The sequence below is a fragment of the Serinus canaria genome, chromosome 11 (genome assembly GCF_022539315.1).
Source record: "Serinus canaria isolate serCan28SL12 chromosome 11, serCan2020, whole genome shotgun sequence".
NCBI lineage: Eukaryota > Metazoa > Chordata > Aves > Passeriformes > Fringillidae > Serinus > Serinus canaria.
In genome coordinates this window covers 10,498,237-10,518,203 of record NC_066325.1, presented here as the reverse complement: position 1 = coordinate 10,518,203, position 19,967 = coordinate 10,498,237, and the positions used below count along the sequence as shown (strand labels likewise).

General features: G+C 46.7%; 1 protein-coding gene across 1 annotated transcript; it reads left to right on the top strand.

Moving 5' to 3' along the window:
* Positions 1-486: 486 nt before the first annotated feature.
* On the top strand, positions 487-5,906 carry IRX3 (iroquois homeobox 3). Its single transcript, XM_030227586.2, has 4 exons — positions 487-2,604; positions 3,094-4,195; positions 4,727-4,793; positions 5,534-5,906. The coding sequence occupies exons 1-4, from the start codon at positions 2,383-2,385 to the stop codon at positions 5,586-5,588; spliced, it is 1,446 nt and encodes a 481-aa protein (XP_030083446.2). The 5' UTR covers positions 487-2,382; the 3' UTR covers positions 5,589-5,906.
* The last annotated feature ends 14,061 nt before the right edge of the window (positions 5,907-19,967 follow it).

Below are 19,967 nucleotides of genomic sequence, written 5' to 3'. Positions count from 1 at the left end.
CCCGAGGATCATATCCGCCCCTTTTCTCTCCGAAGTAGATATTTTTAAAAGTTGTGGTCTGCACCCAAACTCTCCCCCGACCCCCTAGGTATCACATCGCCCCAGCAGGCGCTGCCTCTACAGAAAAGTTTAAAGCACATCAGGACGTGGCGTTCGCTGTCTCTCTTCCTTTTGAGTAAAAAAGAAATAAACCTATAACTGATTTTAATATTTTTATCTCCCTTGCTTTGTACTATCAAAAGCACCAATGCGGAATGGAAGAAAATAAATTCCTCCAACCCAGAGTTGTTTTTGCACTAGATTAGCAGATAGGAAATGCTATAAAGATGAACTTAATACGATTAGAGGTGTTTCCTACAGATTTTCATATATTGATTCAGGGAATTTTAATTCTGGAGCTTGCTTTGCTATAATCCGCATTTATTACAAGCTGATACAGTTTTATTATAGCAAGCTATCAAGGTCGATTCCTTTAACTGCATAATCTGACATGAATTTCATTTTTAAAGAAATGTAGTTATAAAAATCCATACTGTGGGCACAGTGGTTATATTGTACCTAAATCATATTTTAAAGGCAATAAATCCAGAGAGTATTTAGGAAGAGAGGGAAATACGGTTAAACGGCTCGCATTCAGCCACAACTCCTCAAAAGATCGTCCAAACTTTTTGTTTTATTTAAAGACCGAGTATTTTAAAAAGCAGATAACGCTGGCAGGTTTAGGTCTACTCTCCCCACAGGCTGTGTGAACTTTTTAGGTTCCAGACCAGGCTCTTCCTTTGCCCGCAGCAGCGGAGCAGGGCACACTGGAGCTTGCCAAAGACGCGCCGTGATTGAACCGTATTTTAACTACTCTTAAAAAGCTAAATTGCAACTCACGCTGGTTTCAGAGAAGGAAAGAGGGGGGGGGGCGCGCAGCAACAACAACATCAATAACAAAACACAAACTGTAATTTAAAATGTGTGGATCATAAAAAACCCTAAACCCTATTCTGTAATTAAACCGTATCTTGACTCCTTCCCAACAGCTCCTTACAAACCCGTGCCACTGCTCCCTTTGCAAATGTTGCACGTACCAGGTACTTCCTTCTTAGCCTTGTAGTGATTCAGAACAGAGGGAATAAGCAAAATGATCATAAATTTCCTAATTAGAGATTTCGCACCAAGACAAAAAGGTGTTAATGAGTTTAATTCCAGTGCCTGTCATTGTCCCTTTTTTCACACCACTTATTTACTAATGGCCCAGAGGGCTGCTCCCGTCTCTCCTTTGTTAAGATTTTAATTTGCCTTCTTTTCTGCCTTTGATGTAAAATTGTGACCTACAACTCTTTGAAGTCCCTTATTAGGAGGAAAATTAACTTAGCTTTTCCACTGTATCTGCGCACTGTTAGCCCAGCAAAATGTAGAGAACCCCTTAAAGATCTAGTACATTAGGAAAAATTTCAAGGTAGTTTTGAAATGCAAACTTTTAAAATGTAATAGACTTTTAAATCTGTATTAGAAGATGTAGCTCTCGCAAGGGCCGGAGAGGGGGAAGGGAAGAAAGTAATATCTTAAGAAAAATTCCAAAATTAATCTGGGCAAGGAAAGGTTGTAAAGCTAAAAACCTGAAAAGGGGAACTGAGAGTGGTGCTGGTGTGAGCCTTTATTTTTAAAAGTCCCAACTTTTTCCTGTCCCTCTCGTGTATTGCTCACAAATGACACCCCGGCTTCCTACGCGCGGGGTGGGGGGGGGGGGACTACGAAAGAAATTATATCTAAATCTATCTCCATATAATTAGAATACCATGAGGCAGGGTTAAACCTTTGTAAAACACACAACTGATTGGCGATCGCTAAAACGAGATTTGAAAGCAACTCAAATAAAAGATCGCGACGTCAGTAAACAGATTTAGAAAAAAAAAAAAGTGGGGGGAGAAAAAAAAGCAGCTAGTGACAAACCCGGCGAGAGCGAGCTCTGGGCATGAGAGAGAGAGGGAGGCAGAGGGAGAGAGAGACTTAAAAGAAATAGGAGGGGCTTGTGAGAGACTAGAAATGTCAATCAGAGCCCAGAGTCCCAATAATCTCAGGCAATCTGTTAGGACCTGACCTGGGTCCACTCAGATCAATAGGAAAAGTGAGAGAAGAAAGAAGCGATCGGATCGTTTACCGCAGCGGCAGAGGACAGGAGGGAGCCCGCGGCCTCCGCGCACCCCCGGCTCCCCCCCATGTCTGCCGGAGTTTGCGGGAGGCGCTGAAAGTGCGGGCGGCCGGCGAGGGCGAGCGACACGGCTCCCTCCTCCGCTCCCGGCCCTGCTACTTTCTCCCCTTTCTCTCCCTTCTTCCTCTCGTCTCCCCCCCCTCCTCTTCCTCCTCCCCCCTCCCCTGCCCCGCTCCCCCACCATGTCTTTCCCCCAGCTGGGCTACCAGTACATCAGGCCGCTTTACCCGGCGGAGCGCCCGGGGAGCGGCGGCTCCCGCGGCGGCGCCGAGCTGGCCCCGTCCGGGACCCTCTCCAACGTGCTCTCCTCCATGTACGGCGCGCCCTACGCCGCCGCCGCCGCCGCCCAGGGCTACGGAGCCTTCCTGCCCTACGCCGCAGAGCTGCCCATCTTCCCCCAGCTGGTAAGAGGCCCCCGGGGCTCGCCGCCCGCTCCCCGGGGCGCTCGGTTCGCGCTCGGGATCGGCCCGGGGGGAGCCGGGGGAGACGCCGGGAGGGCTGTCAGGGGAGAGACGGGCGCTATCGCCACCTCGCCCGGGAGAGCCGCCGGAGAGGGGCAGAGCTGGAGCGGCGGCTCCGCAGCGTCCCCCCGCTCCGCCCGGGGGTTTGACGGTTGCGGGGACCGGCCTCAGCAGCCGCCGGCCCAGCCGCGCACACGCGAGTAGGGAGCCGGCGCTGGCCCCGAGGCGCACACGGGCACCGGCGGGGCCTGGGCTGCCGGGGCCGCAGCGTGCCCGGGACCGGCGCCGGGGCCCTCCGCGGTGGGGGAGGCAGCGCGGCCCGGCCGCCCCGCCGGTGCCGACGGGCTCCGTTCCCGGTACGGGCAGCGGGACGGAGCGGACTCGGGCCCGGCGCGCCATCTCAGCCGGGCCGCCCCTTCCCTCTCGCTGCAGGGCGCCCAGTACGAGCTGAAGGAGAGCCCGGGGGTGCAGCACGCCGCCTTCCCCCCCCACCACCCTGCCTTCTATCCCTACGGGCAGTACCAGTTCGGGGACCCGTCGCGGCCCAAGAACGCCACTCGGGAAAGCACCAGCACCCTCAAGGCCTGGCTCAACGAGCACCGGAAAAATCCCTACCCCACCAAGGGCGAGAAGATCATGCTGGCCATCATCACCAAAATGACCCTCACCCAGGTCTCCACCTGGTTCGCCAACGCGCGGCGGCGGCTCAAGAAGGAGAACAAAATGACCTGGGCCCCTCGCAGCAGGACGGACGAGGAGGGCAACTCCTACGGGAGCGACCACGAGGGGGAAGAGGACAAGAGGGAGGACGAGGAGGAGATCGACCTCGAGAACATCGACACAGAGAATATCGAAAGCAACAAGGACGAGCTCGAGGACGATCTACAGGATGCCGACCTCCTGCACTCTGACTCCAAAACGGACTCGGAGGGATCCGAAGGCTTTGAGGACCTGCCCGGTTCCGAGGAGCGCTACGACAAGGCCTCCGAGGGGGAGCCGCACCACCTCCGCCACCACCACCTGCACCACCACCACCATCACCACCACCACCACAAGTGCGAGCTGCCCGCCACGGCCGCACCCGTCGGCCCGGAGCCCCTCAAGCCGCCGCTCCCGCCGCCGCCGCCCCACCTCTCGCCCCCCTCCTCTGCCTCTTCCTCCGCCGCCTCCTCCCCGACGGACGGCGCTTTGGCCGGCTCCTTGCCGAAACCCAAGATCTGGTCGCTGGCCGAGACCGCCACCAGCCCGGACAACCCCCGCAAGTCTCCCGGCGGCGGCTCACCGCCGGCGGCCGCCCCGCTGCCGCTGCCCACCCCGCCGCCCCACAGACTCGTCTCCTCCTGCCCCCTGGGCAAGTTCCCCAACTGGACCAACCGCGCATTCCCGGCCCACCACCACCACCACCCCCCGCACCCGCTGGCCTTACTGAACACTCCCCACCTGCTGGGGCTGGGGGCCGCCTCCGCCGCCCCCACCGCCGCCGCCTTCCCGCGGCCCGCGGACCAGGCGCAGAGCGCGGAGCCCGTCGGAGCAGGTGACCGCTGAGGGACGCGGCGGGGACGGGCCGGGCCGGCAGCCGCCTGGGGGGCTCGGCGGTGCGGAGTGGAGCGGCGCGGGAGGCCCCGGGGCCGTGTGCGTGCGGCCGCGGCGGGGGGCCCGGCCCCGGCGGTTCTGACGGTGCCCCCGGAGCGGCGCGGCCCGGCTCGGTGCAGCCGTCGGGGCACAGGTGGCGGCGGGCTGGCGGCCGCGGGGCCCCGGGGGCTGTGGCGGAGGTCCCTTGGCCTTGGTAGTCTCGATCCCCGAGAATTACCTTCCTCCGGCGGAGATAATTTTTGTTGCTCTTGTCGCTTTTGCGGGAAGGACCCGGCCGCCAGGTCAGGCTCGCTCAGGGGTCAGTGTGTTTTCTCTGACGGTCACCTCTGCAAGCAGAGCAGTCGTTGTGTCGTATTTGCAGCTCGCTGAGAAAAGAGCATACTTAAATCTCGAGGCTTAATTCAGGGATGGGAAGAATAAAACAGGGGCTATAAAGGAACGCTTTTTTTTTTCTTCCCCCTTCTCTTTTTAGATCGATCTAGTGCCTTGGAAGTAGAGAAAAAGTTACTAAAGACAGCTTTCCAGCCAGTGCAGAGGCGGTAAGAGATGGCTCCCTCCGTCTCCTCGGGATGTATGGAGGCAGTTGTAAATGGTTAGCTTATTTTCTCCGCTTCTTTAGGTTCCCTTTCCAGGGCGGTTTCATGTTCTTCCTCTGCGCGCGTGGTGGGTTATTCTGTTTATATATTTTCTTTGCTGTTCTCTGTTGCGGCCCCCGGGAGCGATTCCCGCGGGCAGGCCGATCTGCGCTCCGGGGGCGTTGGGGCTGCGCAGCCGCGGAGCCCGGGCGCGGGTCGCCCCTGGCCCGGCAGCACATCCCTGAGCCCCCCGCAGAGCGGATCACCACCCGCCGCTGTCGCTTTGCTGGTGGGAGACGCACCGAGACAGCAGAAAATAGTAAAATAAAATAGAAATTAAAAATTAATAATAATAATAGCAATTATATTGAAAGTGAAACAAAAAAACCCGCCCAGAGTATGAAAGTATGAAAGCTGAAGAGGCTGAGCCTTGCCGCCCCAAATTTGGCGTAGGAGTCACTCAATTTCAATGAGAAACCAATTACCCTTTTGATTGATTGAAACCACGGGGATCGGGCCCGCCGTGTTTTCGTAGCTAAATACATTTACTATAAGTCATTCTGAAAGCTTTTTATATTTATAAATCTATTAAGATATTAACAACAACAACAAAACCAGAGCTACCTGCAGTTACAAATATTGTGCCAGCCCAAGCTCACTAGAAATCCTGTTAAATTTTTTTTTTCTGTGTCATTTTTTTCCAGGCCCCAGAACCAACTTGACGCCGCTATGGTTCTATCGGCGCTCTCATCATCATAGTTAATTTTTTATTGTTGTTGTAATGATTGTAAAAAAATCTCTGTATAGTTACAACTTGTAAGCATGTCCGTATATTCAAACTCAAAAGGAAAAAAATACCCGCTTCTGTCCTTTCACCTGGGTTAGCTGAGCTGTGAGATTTTTTTGGAAGTCCAGTGAGAATTAGGTGTTCCTCTTTTTTTTTTTTTTTTTTTTTTTTTGGCTGTTGTTGTTGTTTGTTTTTGTACATACCGTAAAAATGTACATATGTGTGAACCAAATTGTACAAGAAAGTATATATTTTTGGCTAATAAATAAACTGTTGCCACTTTGACTACACTCTCGTTTCCCCCCTTCTGGAGTTGTTTTCCTCCCGCAGTCCCGCCCCCCTCCTCCTCTCCCCCTTCCCGGTCGGTTACTGGTTTTTCGCGGCTGTGGATCGGGCGGAGCGCGGGCGGCGGTGCCGTGCCGGGCCAGCGGCGGGGCCGGGCCGGGCCGCGCTTCCTGCGGCGGCGGCAGCGCCATCGCTGGAGCCGCAGCGCCCCCTGCAGGCGCCGCCGGTGGCGGGGGGTGCGCGGCCCGCGGGGCGGCCGGCAGATGATCCATCGCCCCCGCGGACCGAATTACCGGGTACCGCTGCTAACCCCCGCCCCGCCTCCGCGGAGCGGTTAATTGAGAGGAGCCTTCGGGGGTCGATGGTGTCGCCGCGGGTCGGCAGCTCAGCTGCGTTTGTTCTGCCGCCCCCTCCCCTCCTGCTGTCGTGCAGCCCAGGGGTCAGTTTTGGGGTGCTCGCCACAGGCTGTCTGTGAGCTGCCCAAAGTGGCGGGGCTGGGGCATCCCCCCGCTTAGGAATCCCGGGGCTTGGCATTCGGGCGGGAGGCAGCGGCCGGAACGGGGGCACCGAGCAGCGAGGCGCCGCGGAGAGCCCCGGCAGGGAGCCCCGCTCCGCTTCGGACGCGTGGGATGCGCGCTCCGCCGCGCCCGGGCCGGTCCGCCTCCTCCCAGCTCCGGTGGTGCCGGTTGTGCCTCTGCACGCCTCGCCCCGGGAGCCGCCGCCTCCAAAACTTGTAGCCTCGCTTCCCCGGCAAGGTGCTAGAAATCGGCCCAATCCGGGAAAGGTCCATTTCCGCTCCGAAATCATCCCATAGGAGGGCGAGGGCTGCTCCCTCCCGCCTTCCCCTTCCCTGCAGCCGGTGCCCGCGGATGGCCGTGCTCATTCCCCCGGCTGATGGGGCAGCTCGGGCAGGTAGAGCTTGCGGGCCGGCTCCCTCCTGCTTTTGCTCCCAGGCTTTTCTTCTCTGCCGGGGAGATGTGTCCCCTACCTGTCCTCTCCTTACAGTCCTGGAAACGGCATAATTATGGTGGTGGTGATTAAATAGCTGGTGCTTTTCTCGTTTTGGTGACAGACCCCGCAGAGGGGGAGGGTGCTCAGAGCTAGGAAGCAAGAGTTAAAATGAAGTTAAAGTACAAACAGAAGCACATAGCTGACATGCTTCAAGTTTAGACAGTACAAGATATGCAAATGCACAGGGCTGTGCAGTATTGACATTTTGAGGTCATAGTGATAGGAATGTATTATTTATAGGATTGGGTTGCACTAGGCCGATAAACTACATTTTAAATCCTAGGCGTTTGTAAGTGATAAGATTTATGTACGTGTTTACACTATATGTGTGTGTGTGTGTGTACACACACGTTTTACACAGTGTTTTAATGTTTCACAATTAAGATTCTCCCTGACCAGCATTATGATGGGGACACCCCTCTCCTGGTGTGCTCTGCAGCCTCCCCGGCTGCTGTTAGCAATGGCTGGGAGCAAAGGAGGCCGGGGAAGGGACTCACAGAGTTTGTTTGCAGCGCTGTTGTGATCTCTGCTTTTTCCCCGCTGCGTCCTCTTCCTTTCCCCATATGTCCTTTCTGGCCACAGCTCACCCTAGAAACAGCATTTGCCTCTTTACAGCCCCATGCAGCTCTCGGTCTTTCTGTCAGGAACTGTTCCCACTCTTTCGCTCCGACAGGCTCCTGAAATGGGGGAATCTCTGTGGGTGGAGGGGTAAGAAAACAGATCGTTTCTCATGTAAATTTTATCCAGTCTCTCTGCACTTTGTATCCCTCTTTTTCCTTAGCCAATTCTAGCTAAGGAAAAAAAAAAAAAAAAAAAAGATTAATGACATCTAAAATGGGAGGGGTGGGGGGAGAGAAAGCTAGAGGCAAATTTCCACATCCCCTTCCTCTAGGCATCCTGGTGGGTTTTCCATAGAAACTTTCACACAGCGGCCAGACAGATGCTTAAAGGGGATGGAAGAAAATAATGCAACCATGATGGGAAAACAATTGCACGCCCAGCTTTCTACCTCCATTAAAGGCTCCTTTGCCTTTGCACAGAGGCCCTCAGCTCCCTGTCCCCGCAGAGCCCTCTCCCTTCACTCTGACCATGGGGATTCTCCTGCAACAGCGGCGTGGAAGCCATGGGAAAGCTGCTCCTTTGGCTTCTGGAAGTGAGAACTTGGTTTCCCTGCAGGGGGAAAGCAGCCTTTGTGCCTGCCTGGCTTCCCTAATGTGGAGAAAATTCCCATTAATTTTGTGAGGAAACATTTTGTTATGCGTGTTTCAACAAAACATTAAAAATCCTACGCGTATTTTTTTTTTTTCAGAAATCCCTCTCTCAGTTTGACAGCCTCGCTGGAGCCCCAGCCAGGCCTGCCTGAGACAGCACAGAGAGGCCTCCCTCTCCCTTCTCCCTCTCTGTTGGCTGCTCTTTTCCTGTCTAATCAATTATCTCCCTAGCTAGTCCTTCTCAAAGGTGAGAGCTCATTATGCATATTCATAAATCACAGCTCCCAGACCTGACACTGATTGATGTAATCATCTCCCTCTCGCTCCCTGTCTGCGCGGGGCCGGCCGGAGGAAGCATCGGCAAGGAGGAGGAGGAGGAGGAGGCAGGAGAAAGAGACTTCCAACTTGTCAGAGCCCGTTCTGGTGGGAGCGGCCGGCCGGGCGTAGCGGGCCGTGTCAGGCTCGCCATTGACGGCGGCCAAAGTGCCCATCACGGCCCGGGATGAGGCAGGGGAAAGCCCTGGGAGCTGGGAAACAGCGCTGAGCCGCCTCCAGCACAGCGAGCTGCTATGCAGGCAAAATCACAAGAGTATGGAAAAGATCCAGCACAATTTTCACAATCAAGCATCAGACCATGCATTAAAATACCCTCCCAAATCTTTCATGTTAGCTGATGCACGTGCTGTTGTTTTCCTTGGATACTTAAAACTGGTTTATTCTGTAAGAACAGATATATGTGGTCTGGATTCCGATCACAAGCATTTAGATATGTGATATAGCAAATATCTTCAATCCTCTATCCTCAGTAGTTATACTGTATTAAAAAACCAAATTTGTCAAGTATGTAAGTTGCTGTTGAAAGGGTTTGGGAGCAAAAGGGCTCCTCCAGCCCAGACTACCAGCTTTCCAGATAGGAATGTGTATCTCAGCTATGACTGGTTTTCCAGTGTGTATACTTCAGTATGTCAGTGTTCAAGATGCTGTTCAGATTACGTGGTTTACCTGTATGGTTAATATTTGCACTTTTAAAATACCTCTTTTATCATTTTGATCCGAACTATCAGTGTACTAAAGTAATAATACAAAAATATATGCCCTGGTAATCATAACAAGATACAAATCAAAGGGAGCCCTAATCAAGTACTTTTGAGAGTGTTATCTTCCTTGTTAACAAATGGTAATAAGAAAATTAGGGCTTATAGCTTGCTTGTGTTTTATCTAAGAAAACCAATAAAGATATCAGATGTTCTTTGTTTTATATGTTTGAATGTAAAGCAGAATAATGAAGAACATGTACCTTCTAAGGCTTCATTTGCTTTATGGGCATTAACCCTTTAGCATGCCAGTGAAATTCTGAATTTGCAGAATGAGAACAAGCCTGTGCTGCCACCCAGGGTTTTGAGGCCCAGCTTTGCTGCAGCCAAGACAACATATTTTTTTATTAAATGCTGAAATTGGAACAAAGCAACAATGGCCGCTTGCTAGCTGTGCATGTCCAACAGGCCTCTTTACTATTCAGCAAATGGAAGATATTAAACAACATTTTGCTTAAAGGTACACTGAGGCCATTTCCATTAGGACATGGTGTCATTCATTTATTCACATGTTAAGTGGATGTCCTTGTGGCTAATGAGTAATAATCAACAGTGACTCCACTTTATTCCTTTGCTCCCAGCAATGTTAAATACTCTGATGGAACCTCTTTGCTGACACACTAGAGAATATGGTTAAAAAGTGCTAAAGGACATTTGCAGCGTAGAGCAGCCACATGCACGCATGCTGGAAATAGCACTTTTATTACAATCCATTCTATTAGGCTTTGTTCCTGTTTAAGGCATGGCATGTGGAAACTGCTGATATTTATTTGAAGGTACTTTACTCCTTAAAAGCCGGAAACTCTTTCAATTTGAGAGTCAATGTGGTTATTGCTGGGAGATGAGCTCTTGGTTCAGCTGGTGTCTGAAAAATATCAGACTGCACCTTAGAATAGCTCTACATTTGGTACATGACTTCAGGTAAATCCTTAGTGGAGGAGGGATTTGGGACAGAACCTTTCCTGCAAAAAATCCAGTTTGGCATTTATTTTATAAAATAAAGTAACTCCCCTACCAGCTAATTAATTTTATTGCATCAAATGGCAGCAGCTAAGTAGACTAATAAAATATATTAATCTATATTTTTTCCTTTGCATCATTGCTTACACCGGAGTCTGCAGCTTGGTTGTCTCCCATGTCAATTCCTAAAGTTTGAAAGGTAAAAATGAATCATTCTTGGTCCTGATTAAGCTTAAGTTAGAAATAAAATATGTCAATCAATCTGGTTGGAAATGTTCCTGCTGTCTAAGTTGGTTATGCAAAACACTCTAAGGTGTGTAGGCATGCTCAATTAGGTCAAGGGATCTGATGGCACTCCCAGCCATAAATGTGTGTCACTTGGATTCCTCATTATTTTTAGCAGTGGTGAAAATGCATGTCAGTAGGCCAGCTAGCCAGACTAGAATAAAATTACTTACTGGGTTTGCATAAACCTGAGATTTTAATACATAAATATTATACTTATTTTCAAGCAAAACAATGAAAAGAAAATAACTCTCTCTCAAATACAAGACTCACTCTATTGGATTTCTCAGGGATCATTAGTATAATTCACGCTGGACTTTGCAATATTCAAGATACCTTAGCAGTAAAATTTAAGTGCCTAAAAACATAGATGTAATGTGAAATTAGATACAAGGAGTAAAACATTGATTTTCTCTGTTACAGTCTAACTTGCTTCCAAGAAAGATAAAGCTTCACTAGGAGATTAGACCAGTCCAATTCCAAAATAATTTAATGAAAAAGGACACTTGAGATGGCTATTGAACAGCGGCACCAGTGCAGGTCTTCTCAGATGGAGACTTTTGCAAGTGATTCCTACAGAAGACAATGCTAGAAATGTTTGCTTGACAGACAGATTCCTCTGGTGTGCTAAATCATAGCCTGATACTAACAGAAACATTTTTGTGCAGTTACAGGGGGAAAAAATGTGCAGAAAAGAAAATTTCAGTGCTCATTCCTGCCCTCCTGCACCTGGTGTAGTTGCTGAGATCACCTGAATTGGCTAAATGACCAGGGTTAAATGCTCTAGTTTTAAACTTTCCATACTGGTACTTTGAACCACACCAAGACCTTGGGCTTGGGTACAAGAAATGGAATGAGAAACCAGCTAAACAGGAGTCCAGCCTGGTTTTGTTATGCAAAAACTCAAGCAACAAAACCTAAATGCAGGGATCTGGTAAACTAAAAGAAAAATATTGCTTGCAAGAACCACAGGCAGGACTAGTACCTTAGGTAAGGCTTCTTAAACAAAGGTCTCAAATATGGTGTTAAAGATAGCAGTGTTCCTTTAAAAACAGCACCATGCAGCTAATATTTTCTTTACTGCCAATAAAACACAATTAAATCTCATGAATTAATATATTCACTTCGGGAAGAATTCCCATTCTTTTCTTCAGATATCAAAATGGAGCCATCATCAGTCAGTTGGTTAAATAGGGGAATCCAGAGAGTAAGTAAATGGAAGAGCTTTCAAATGCAGGGCTGAAAATGCCCAATGAATGTGTAGGGGGCTTCAATAAAAAGATTTTGACTTGTGTTTTCACCCCTTTCCCACTTTGCTCATTGTTTACTGACACTGCTGTGGACACAGTATTCAGTCCCTGCCCGCCCCAGCCCTGGGATGTAAAAATGTCATCTCTATTGTGCTGCCGGGCTGGCTTTGATGCTGCCGCAGCCCTTTGTGTGCCCTTCTCAATCCCTTTATAAGGCTGTCCTGATTGTCCGTACTGCACATCGCACAAAAGCTCGTCTTATTGAGAAAATAAAAAAGTCAGAGAGGGGCCAAATGATGGGAGATTGGGCCTTTGCTGTAAAAGACCTACTATTCACATTCAGCAGTCATTTTTTCATCAAGGAATTGCAAAGTTGGAATTGCGACCGTGCCAGCAAAGCCATTTTAGACACTTTCATATTAAATTTTTATTTATAATTACTTTTATAATTACTTTTTTTTCTTTTTAATAGCTCATGTACTGCTGAGGACAAACATTGAATCCTAGGAACAATTGTGGAGGGTATTTTCACCTTTTCAAAGAAAACTGCTGTATAACTAAAACGTGCATGATTCATCTGGGAAGTTCAGACAGATTGTGTGGAAATTCAACTGCATAAAAACTACAAAAAAGGCTTATTGTGATTACAAAACAAGTCAGAAACAGACCCCATGTCCCCCTGCTACGCAGGAGTAGCACACATTTGCAACCCAGAGCCAGAGACAGAGGGTTTAAATTGCCAGTCTGGAAAACCTCTATGTGTTGTTCTTCCTCCTAATGCTATCCTAACTTGTACTGAGTGTCTGTGGGCAGGATGGAGACAAAGGCTGGATAAGGTCTTATTCTTTGGGAATGGGCTATCGGAATGGGAGGATGGTGATTTCATGGCTTTTGTTGCTGAGGTTAGGGACCGAATTCTCTCACTGAATTAGAATAGTAACAAGTGGGACTGGGGATCTCTGGGGCTTTTGTAGTGCACTCATCTGAGAGATTGCGCTTTTCTCAGCCCTTCAGATTTATTTTGCCAAAGTTACAGGGCAATTATGGAAATGCGCCCTTTGAAGCCGGGCCGATTTCTCTTTATTTTCTCTCCCCCCCACCCAAAGGGAAACCTCCCTTGCCTCCATTCTTCTGCAACTTGGCAGTCATTAGGCAGTGAGGTTTTGAGCAGCCACTCAAATATTCTTTCAAATAGTGCTAGAAAGTTTTAATAAATATGTGTTAAAAATAGACTTTGGAGCATTTTGGGAAGGAAGTGTAAAATAGCACCAAGGTAACAACATCCCAGAAAACAGGTTCTGTGTGTGTGAGGTGCCAGAACATGAGATGCTTCCCATGAAAAGCAGCTCAGTGCTCTGGGGTGGGGGCTGGCCAGTGGCATGGAGGTGTTTGGCCAAGTGACCCCCTGGGTGCTCCTGCCCTGACACACCAGTGCAGCTGGCAGCTCCACGGCAGCACCGTGCCCCTCATCCCTCACATGTCCCTAACAGGAGGCCCAGCACAAACAGAATTGTACTTTCACACCTTTGTACATTATTTATCATCGGGGTTTGGAATCTTGATGCTGCATGTGAACTAAGAGGACATTTTTTTTTTACCTTACTTGCTACACTAATGAAGTAAATATGTCTGAAACCAGGTGGTGAGACCTGTAGCTGGGCAGGTTGTGACCAGTTTTGCCCAGAAACTTGATTCTGTACATCTCTTTTCACTTTCTACTCCCTTTCCTTGTATCAGACAACTTTGCTCTTTTAAGATAAACTGGTGTTTTTCTGAGCCAGTTAACAAATGTTATGGGCCAAATTCAGACTTGGTATTAGAGGGAAGAGATACTTTTGGTGTCCCTGAAAGTTATGTACACTTACACAGGGTCTGGCATAAAATGTGGACTTTCCACCATCACCAAAACTTGGTAGAAATATGAAGACTTCTTGTCTGAGCTTTGTAACTGAGATACAAATACATTTTTTTCTCTCTATAGGGTTTATGAGTGATCCTTAAACCACATATTTAGCAACATGGAGCACAAAGAGATTTGTGTTTCTGGATGTTAGGGCTTGCAAATTTAGGAGCAGAAAATTCCTCTGAACCGTGAATGTGTTTAAAAGAATGAAAACCCAGCTCAGACCTCTACAGATGTGTGTTTACAATAAAGTAATACAAATATTTCCCATGATGTGTGCAGAAGGTTTAATGTCACATCTGCAACGTGCAGCACTGCCTACAAAGGTGTAACAAGTTTCATGTGAGCTGGGCTTAGTGGAGTGCCAGAAGGTACCCCTGGAGACCATCACATCTCTTATCTTCTCCTCATTCTCCTCCCCTAGTTCCCTTTCACACATCCAAATTTCTTCTCCAGCCTCACACAAGTGCTTCAAATACCCTGCCTCTTCCTCTAAACCTTCCTCCAGTCTGGGAACATCTCAGTTATTCTGGAACTCAACACATAATTGGGAACCAGTAATCTGTCCAAACAGGATCCACTGTTTAAAAGCCCTCCAAGAGCTTTAGGGTGTCTGATTCATTTCAATGTGCACCTGGATCTGGTGCACTCCGTTTTGTAATAAAGAGAGGAGGACTTGTAGGGTACAGACCTAGGTTCAGGTTTGGGTTAAAAACCTTAAAATAGGTTTAGGTTCTAATGGGCTGGTCTACTCCAAGAGCATATCTAATCTTAAAAAGCCAGGTTAAGAAAAAGCAAACCTGCCAATAATGTTAGAAATATAAGAAACTCCTGCTTATAATATTAAGCTCTTCCATACATAGTAGGAAGTTGACTACTCTGAAAAATGGTAGTATTTGTGCCATCTGGCAAAACCCTGGGATACATGCAATGGGGAAAGTGATGATGTTTTGCTATGGAAATAATCTAGGGAAGTTATTGCAACCCTTCCATTTCTGCCTTTGACAATTTCTACTTCTTTCTTTCTTTTTAAATCTGCATAAAAAACAAACAGCACACTTACCTTTTGAGCCTCAAACTTGTCACAGAGTCTGGCTGTCTCCTCTTTTAGGCTTTAAACACCAATAATTAAGAAGACTTTGAATGGTAATTGCAAATGCAGTAGCTGAGCACAGGGTTGGCCAGCTTTCCCCAGGTGAGGGCCCTTGAGCAGTCAGACTTCTCCTCCCTGGCAGCTCCAGCCTGCAGGTGCTTTGGGGGACGCCTTGTATTAATCTGGCCTTAAGGCCACAGAGACATAGATCACCATGACGAAGTCTCTGCCTGGAGGAAAAGGTCACAGATTTTGAATACTTTAGATATTTTGTCAGCCACTTCTGAAGATTGTAAAGAAAATGGGTTTCCATGTTCAGTGCTGTCAAAAGTGACCCTCAGGATGCAACGCTTCTCTTTGTGCTTGGGTCAAAGCCCACAAATAGGTAGGGCAGTCAGCAACAGGGTGAGATCTTCCAGATGCCTTGTCTTACAGGGAACAATCCTGGCTCATCTGGGCTGAATTTTAACCCTTGTGTCTTGTACTTGCTCTGCAGTGCAAGCAAAGCAGCAGGTCAGAATTATGACTGTCAGTGTCTCAAAGGTTCAGAAATTGAGGGATGAGCATTATATACTGTAATGATCAAGTCATTTATGGTACAAGGGACAGCACCTCCCCACTAATTCTACAAATAGACTTTAGATATGGGTGTCTACTGTTTGACTGTCAGTGGGAAGTGTATATCTCATAAGGCTCTGACCTGGTTATCTTCTAACCCCAAGCAATTAATCACGAGCATCTAATAGAGAGTAGCTGTGCACAGCAGCCTTTGGTGCCCAGCCTCTTCCCAGCAGTGCTTTCACCTTTTCTGCAACCATCAGGCATATAGCTTTCTTCAAATGTGGGACCACTACTTTGTTTAGACAAGAACAGGCACAAAATCAACCTCTTTGAACACACCAATTCCAGTCACTTATGAAAAAAAAAACCCAGTGAAACAAAACACTAATCTTTCCCCAAAAGAGAGAATCTTGTGCAGTAAAGTCACCAAAGTCTCAGTTATCAGCTGTGCTGCGCATGGGGGCAGAACAGGAAGGGTCATCATCCCCCCCTCCATGTGTGTTGTGTTTCTTGTGCCTGTGTCTGCAGGAGAGGACGGGGAAAGGACCAAAATCTGCCATCCTGTCAAGCTGGTAGGGAGTGCTGGGAACTTTCCCACTGCTTCTGTTGTAAGCAAGAGGAATGGCTTTGTCTGCAGTGGGAGTATGCAAAGTTGGAGTAAGGTAGTGGAGAATCAGGCCCCATTGATTCTTTGTAGTACTGGAGCTTTGTTTTGAAGTGCAATAAAAATACAGGTGGCAGAGGAGATAATGCACGGTACCGTTCCTTTGGGACACTCGGGGAGACAGTGAGGAATTCCAAAATAAGGAGTGTGGGTTTTTTCCTAGCATTGATCACACACACTAGTTCAAGAAAACACCCAGAAGTAGTAAATATGTAAATTTGTTATGAAAGAAGAACCTACAAGTACCCGCTATGTTAGAGAATTTCTTCAAGGATATTTGATCCTCATGCAGAGTTTATCAGATTGTGGTTTAATTTGCACATTCAGGGTTTCTTGGCTGGTTATTTTTTTTGTTTTATTTTGCCTTTTTTAAGGGTGGGGGGGGTTCTCTTTTAAAAAGCTTTTCTTTCTCTTCTGCTTGAACACTTGTACTGGAGGTATTGCACTTCTGCTAAGAAGAAGGATGTTTACAAGGAAATATAAATCAGGTTTGGAGATTACCAATTTCACATAAATTAGATGGGAGAATACTGTTCCGCTATTTTGTTGTCTAAATTATATGGAAATTGGTCTTATGCAAGGAGTAAGTTCTCACAGAACAGGGCCCTTAGGCTTTTGGTTTAATTATCATAAGCTTCCATTTAATTAAACTTATTAAATGGTTTGGTGTAAGAGCAGACTATCATTTTGCAGAAGCTTTCTGAAACAGAAAAAATATTTATGCCCTAGCTGCTTGGGAAGGAAATAACACTTTTCTTCAGAGATGTTTCCCTCAATTTAAAGGTGAGGGTCACCTGGGCTATCCTCACAGGAACATTCAAGCCCTTTCAGAAGCATTTCCACCTGTTCACTACAGAGCCAGCAAGTTAGCCTGTCCTGCAGCTGGTATTTCACTTTACAGGCTAGAAATTATAGGACAGTGTTGGCATAAGAAGAAGTGTATGTAAGTGAACCAGGAATACCTGGGAACTAAAAGAAAGTCCTAAACCATCAGAATAGGGAGGCTTTGGAGCACAACAAATTACCAAAGCATCCAACCAAAACAACCCAGCCCAACCCCAAAACAAGAACTTATTTACTTTCATCAGATCAGTTTGATAGATAATTTGGGTGTTTCATGATATGGTGCCTGTATGAACTGGAGATGGGACTCAATGACTGAGAAAGCCTCTTCCAGCCTTCTGTTCATGGGCAATCCTTTTGTGAGGCTTTACTCTCCTGAAAATAGCTAGATAATGGGATTGACCCCAGCTGTCCTGGCCACTCTCATGTACAACCACTGTCTGTGGTATGTATCATTTTAAGCAGGAAAGCCCTTATCTGAGGCATAGATATTGTAAAAGTCCTCATTCTCATGAATCTGACTCTCAGTGACTTCCTACAGAACCCTCCCTTGATTTATCAAGTCTATAGCACAGCTTCTGGAAAACGTTACACCCCTTGTTTTATTAAAAAAAGAAATAGAACTTTGTTTGGGTTGAAAAAATATACTTATTGATACTATTTTTCCAGATACAGTGTTGTGGAGTAGCACAATGTATTTGTGGTACTGTGTAGTGACTCCTTTGAAAGGAATAATTAGAAGAATAATTAGCTGAACATGTGAAATAGAGATGCCTCTTCAGGGACATGTGAGAGGCTGATTAATAAGAGAAAGGAGGCCCCTGAGTGTCAGGGACCTAATAAATATATTTAAGGACAAAAAGGTAAAAAAAGAAAGTACACATTACTAATGTTGATAGAAAGCCTTAACTGCCTAATGCATTTCAGAAATTGCTTGAGAATAGTTAATCTGTGTGATAACATGACCCTCAGGGTTAGTTAGATCTGTGAATTCTTATCCCCCTGGGGACTTAGCAAGTTTCCAGAGATTCACTGCAAATTCTTATAAGGAAAAGGCGTTCACAATTGGAAGATTTCATGCAGGTTTTGCTTCTGAATACTCATGTTACACAAACTCAAATTTACTGAGATAATGGCAGAGAGTGGAACTCAGTACTAGCCCCACTGTTAATTTAAAATCTCACTTTCTAGAAACACAATTGTGTACATTTGGATTTATTATGGGATCACATATAACTCTTGATGAAAGAAAGTGTTTTATCATAACAATACCTGATTGCTTCTCTGTGCTAAATTAAACTGTGCATGTATATGCTGAAAAACAAATGTATCAGTTGCTATTTTCTTCATTTGATCAGGCATTTCTTACACACCCGTTACAAAAATTTCGTGGGAAACTCACAGAAAAACCCACCTAACTGACATAGACTGGAACCATAAAGAGCTTAGTATTTGCAGCCTCATCAGTGTTTTAGGAATACTGCCAATGGGAAGGCAAAACACATTTTTGAGAGTTCAAAAGAAAATGTAGGCAGTGTAGCATACCACTGACCCCAGCAGTGGTGTGATCATCAGGTTCCTTCTCCCAGACCCAGCAGGCACCAGTGCTGCTGGGGGATGAAACCTATCCTTTTGTGAGCAGGGGAAGCTGGAAATGTGATTTCTGTTTTGCTTGAGATGTGTGTCCCAGCTGGCCCAGGAGAGAGATGCAAAACAAAATTTTTTTTACAGAAGGCAGTTTTTACACCACCATATAGGACTATGAGACTGGGATTTCCAAAGGAATTTAGAGCAGTTAGGCACCCAAATCCCACTGAAACTTCCTCTGAAATATATCAGCTGTGGAAGTTAGTGACACATTATAGGAGAAGCTTTTTCTTTTGAAGAACAAGATGGATCCACTCTTTTTAATGTGGGTGTAAATGTGCAGAAAGGGGCAAAAGAAAGGAAATACTCTGAGTCTGCAGTTGGCAGTATCATGGATTGAAAGAACCTGCATGTTCTCATTTGTGTGGGGAATCTATTGATTCATTCACACCCAACCAGTGTTTTTGTCCAGACTGTAATCCAGGGTTTGTGTTCCTGCACAGCATTAAAAGAGGTGAGTGAGATCAGAGGTCAATGATCCTGAAACTAAAAAGCAGCCACACATTTTGTGCATGTATTTCTGACTAGATACCTTTGCCTCACCCTCTAAACTAAAGCAAGATTTGTTTCTAACAGTGACATTGATGTAAATGGTATAGAAGATATACTTTTCAGCTGATACTGCAAAATGGAGTGCTCACCACATAGTTGTGCATAGGAGGTCCTGCCCATATATATAATTAAAAAAAAAAGAAGCTTTTGTACTAAGAAGTTACAGCTTAAAGCTTTCTTATTTGGGAAAATTCCAGCCTTTGTGCTCATATCCCAGTTATTACAGTAAAGACTTCCAAATGGGAGATATTTTAGAAGAAAACAGTACCAGAGTGATAAGGGTACTGTGCTTATTTTTCTTCAAGCATTGGTATGCTTTTAGTTCAGGAAGGAATTTTAAAAGGTTCTAGATGAGATGGTACAAATCAAACATATTCTTATAATATTTATATAAAATATGTCAAGAAAAAGGAATAACAGGGACTATTAAAACACATTGCTTGAGAAACAAGAACAATGGCAGGGCCAGACCTTATTGACCACAACTTGATAGAGCCAGCACGGGACACTAAAAATTATTTTAGAAACACAAGGTTTTACTAATTAAGAAAACATTTCCTTTGCCATTCCATGTAACTGCCCATTAAATGTGGCTTTTGTGGGAGGATGCATACCTAGAAGACTTGCATGGACCACTGCTGCTAAAAATATGCACATTGGCCAAACCAAAGTGAAATCTCTTGTCCCTGGAATTAGTATTTCCTACTTTGGTATCTTTTCCTGTAGGGATATTAACATACAGATAACATTAACAGAATGAAAATTTATTAGCAATGACAGAAAGGCAAGGAAGATTGGTGAGTAAGATCCAAGGGTATGAGGGGAAAGATCAAAAAACATCACAGAGTCTATCATCAGTCTGTTCCTGGGTACCTAGGAGAGAAAGTGAAGCTTCAAAAAGATGAGAAGAAAGCTGCTGATGGGTGACACAAGCAGCTCCTCTCCAGGACAATGACAGAACAGTAATTATAGACAACGATGACATGTGATGG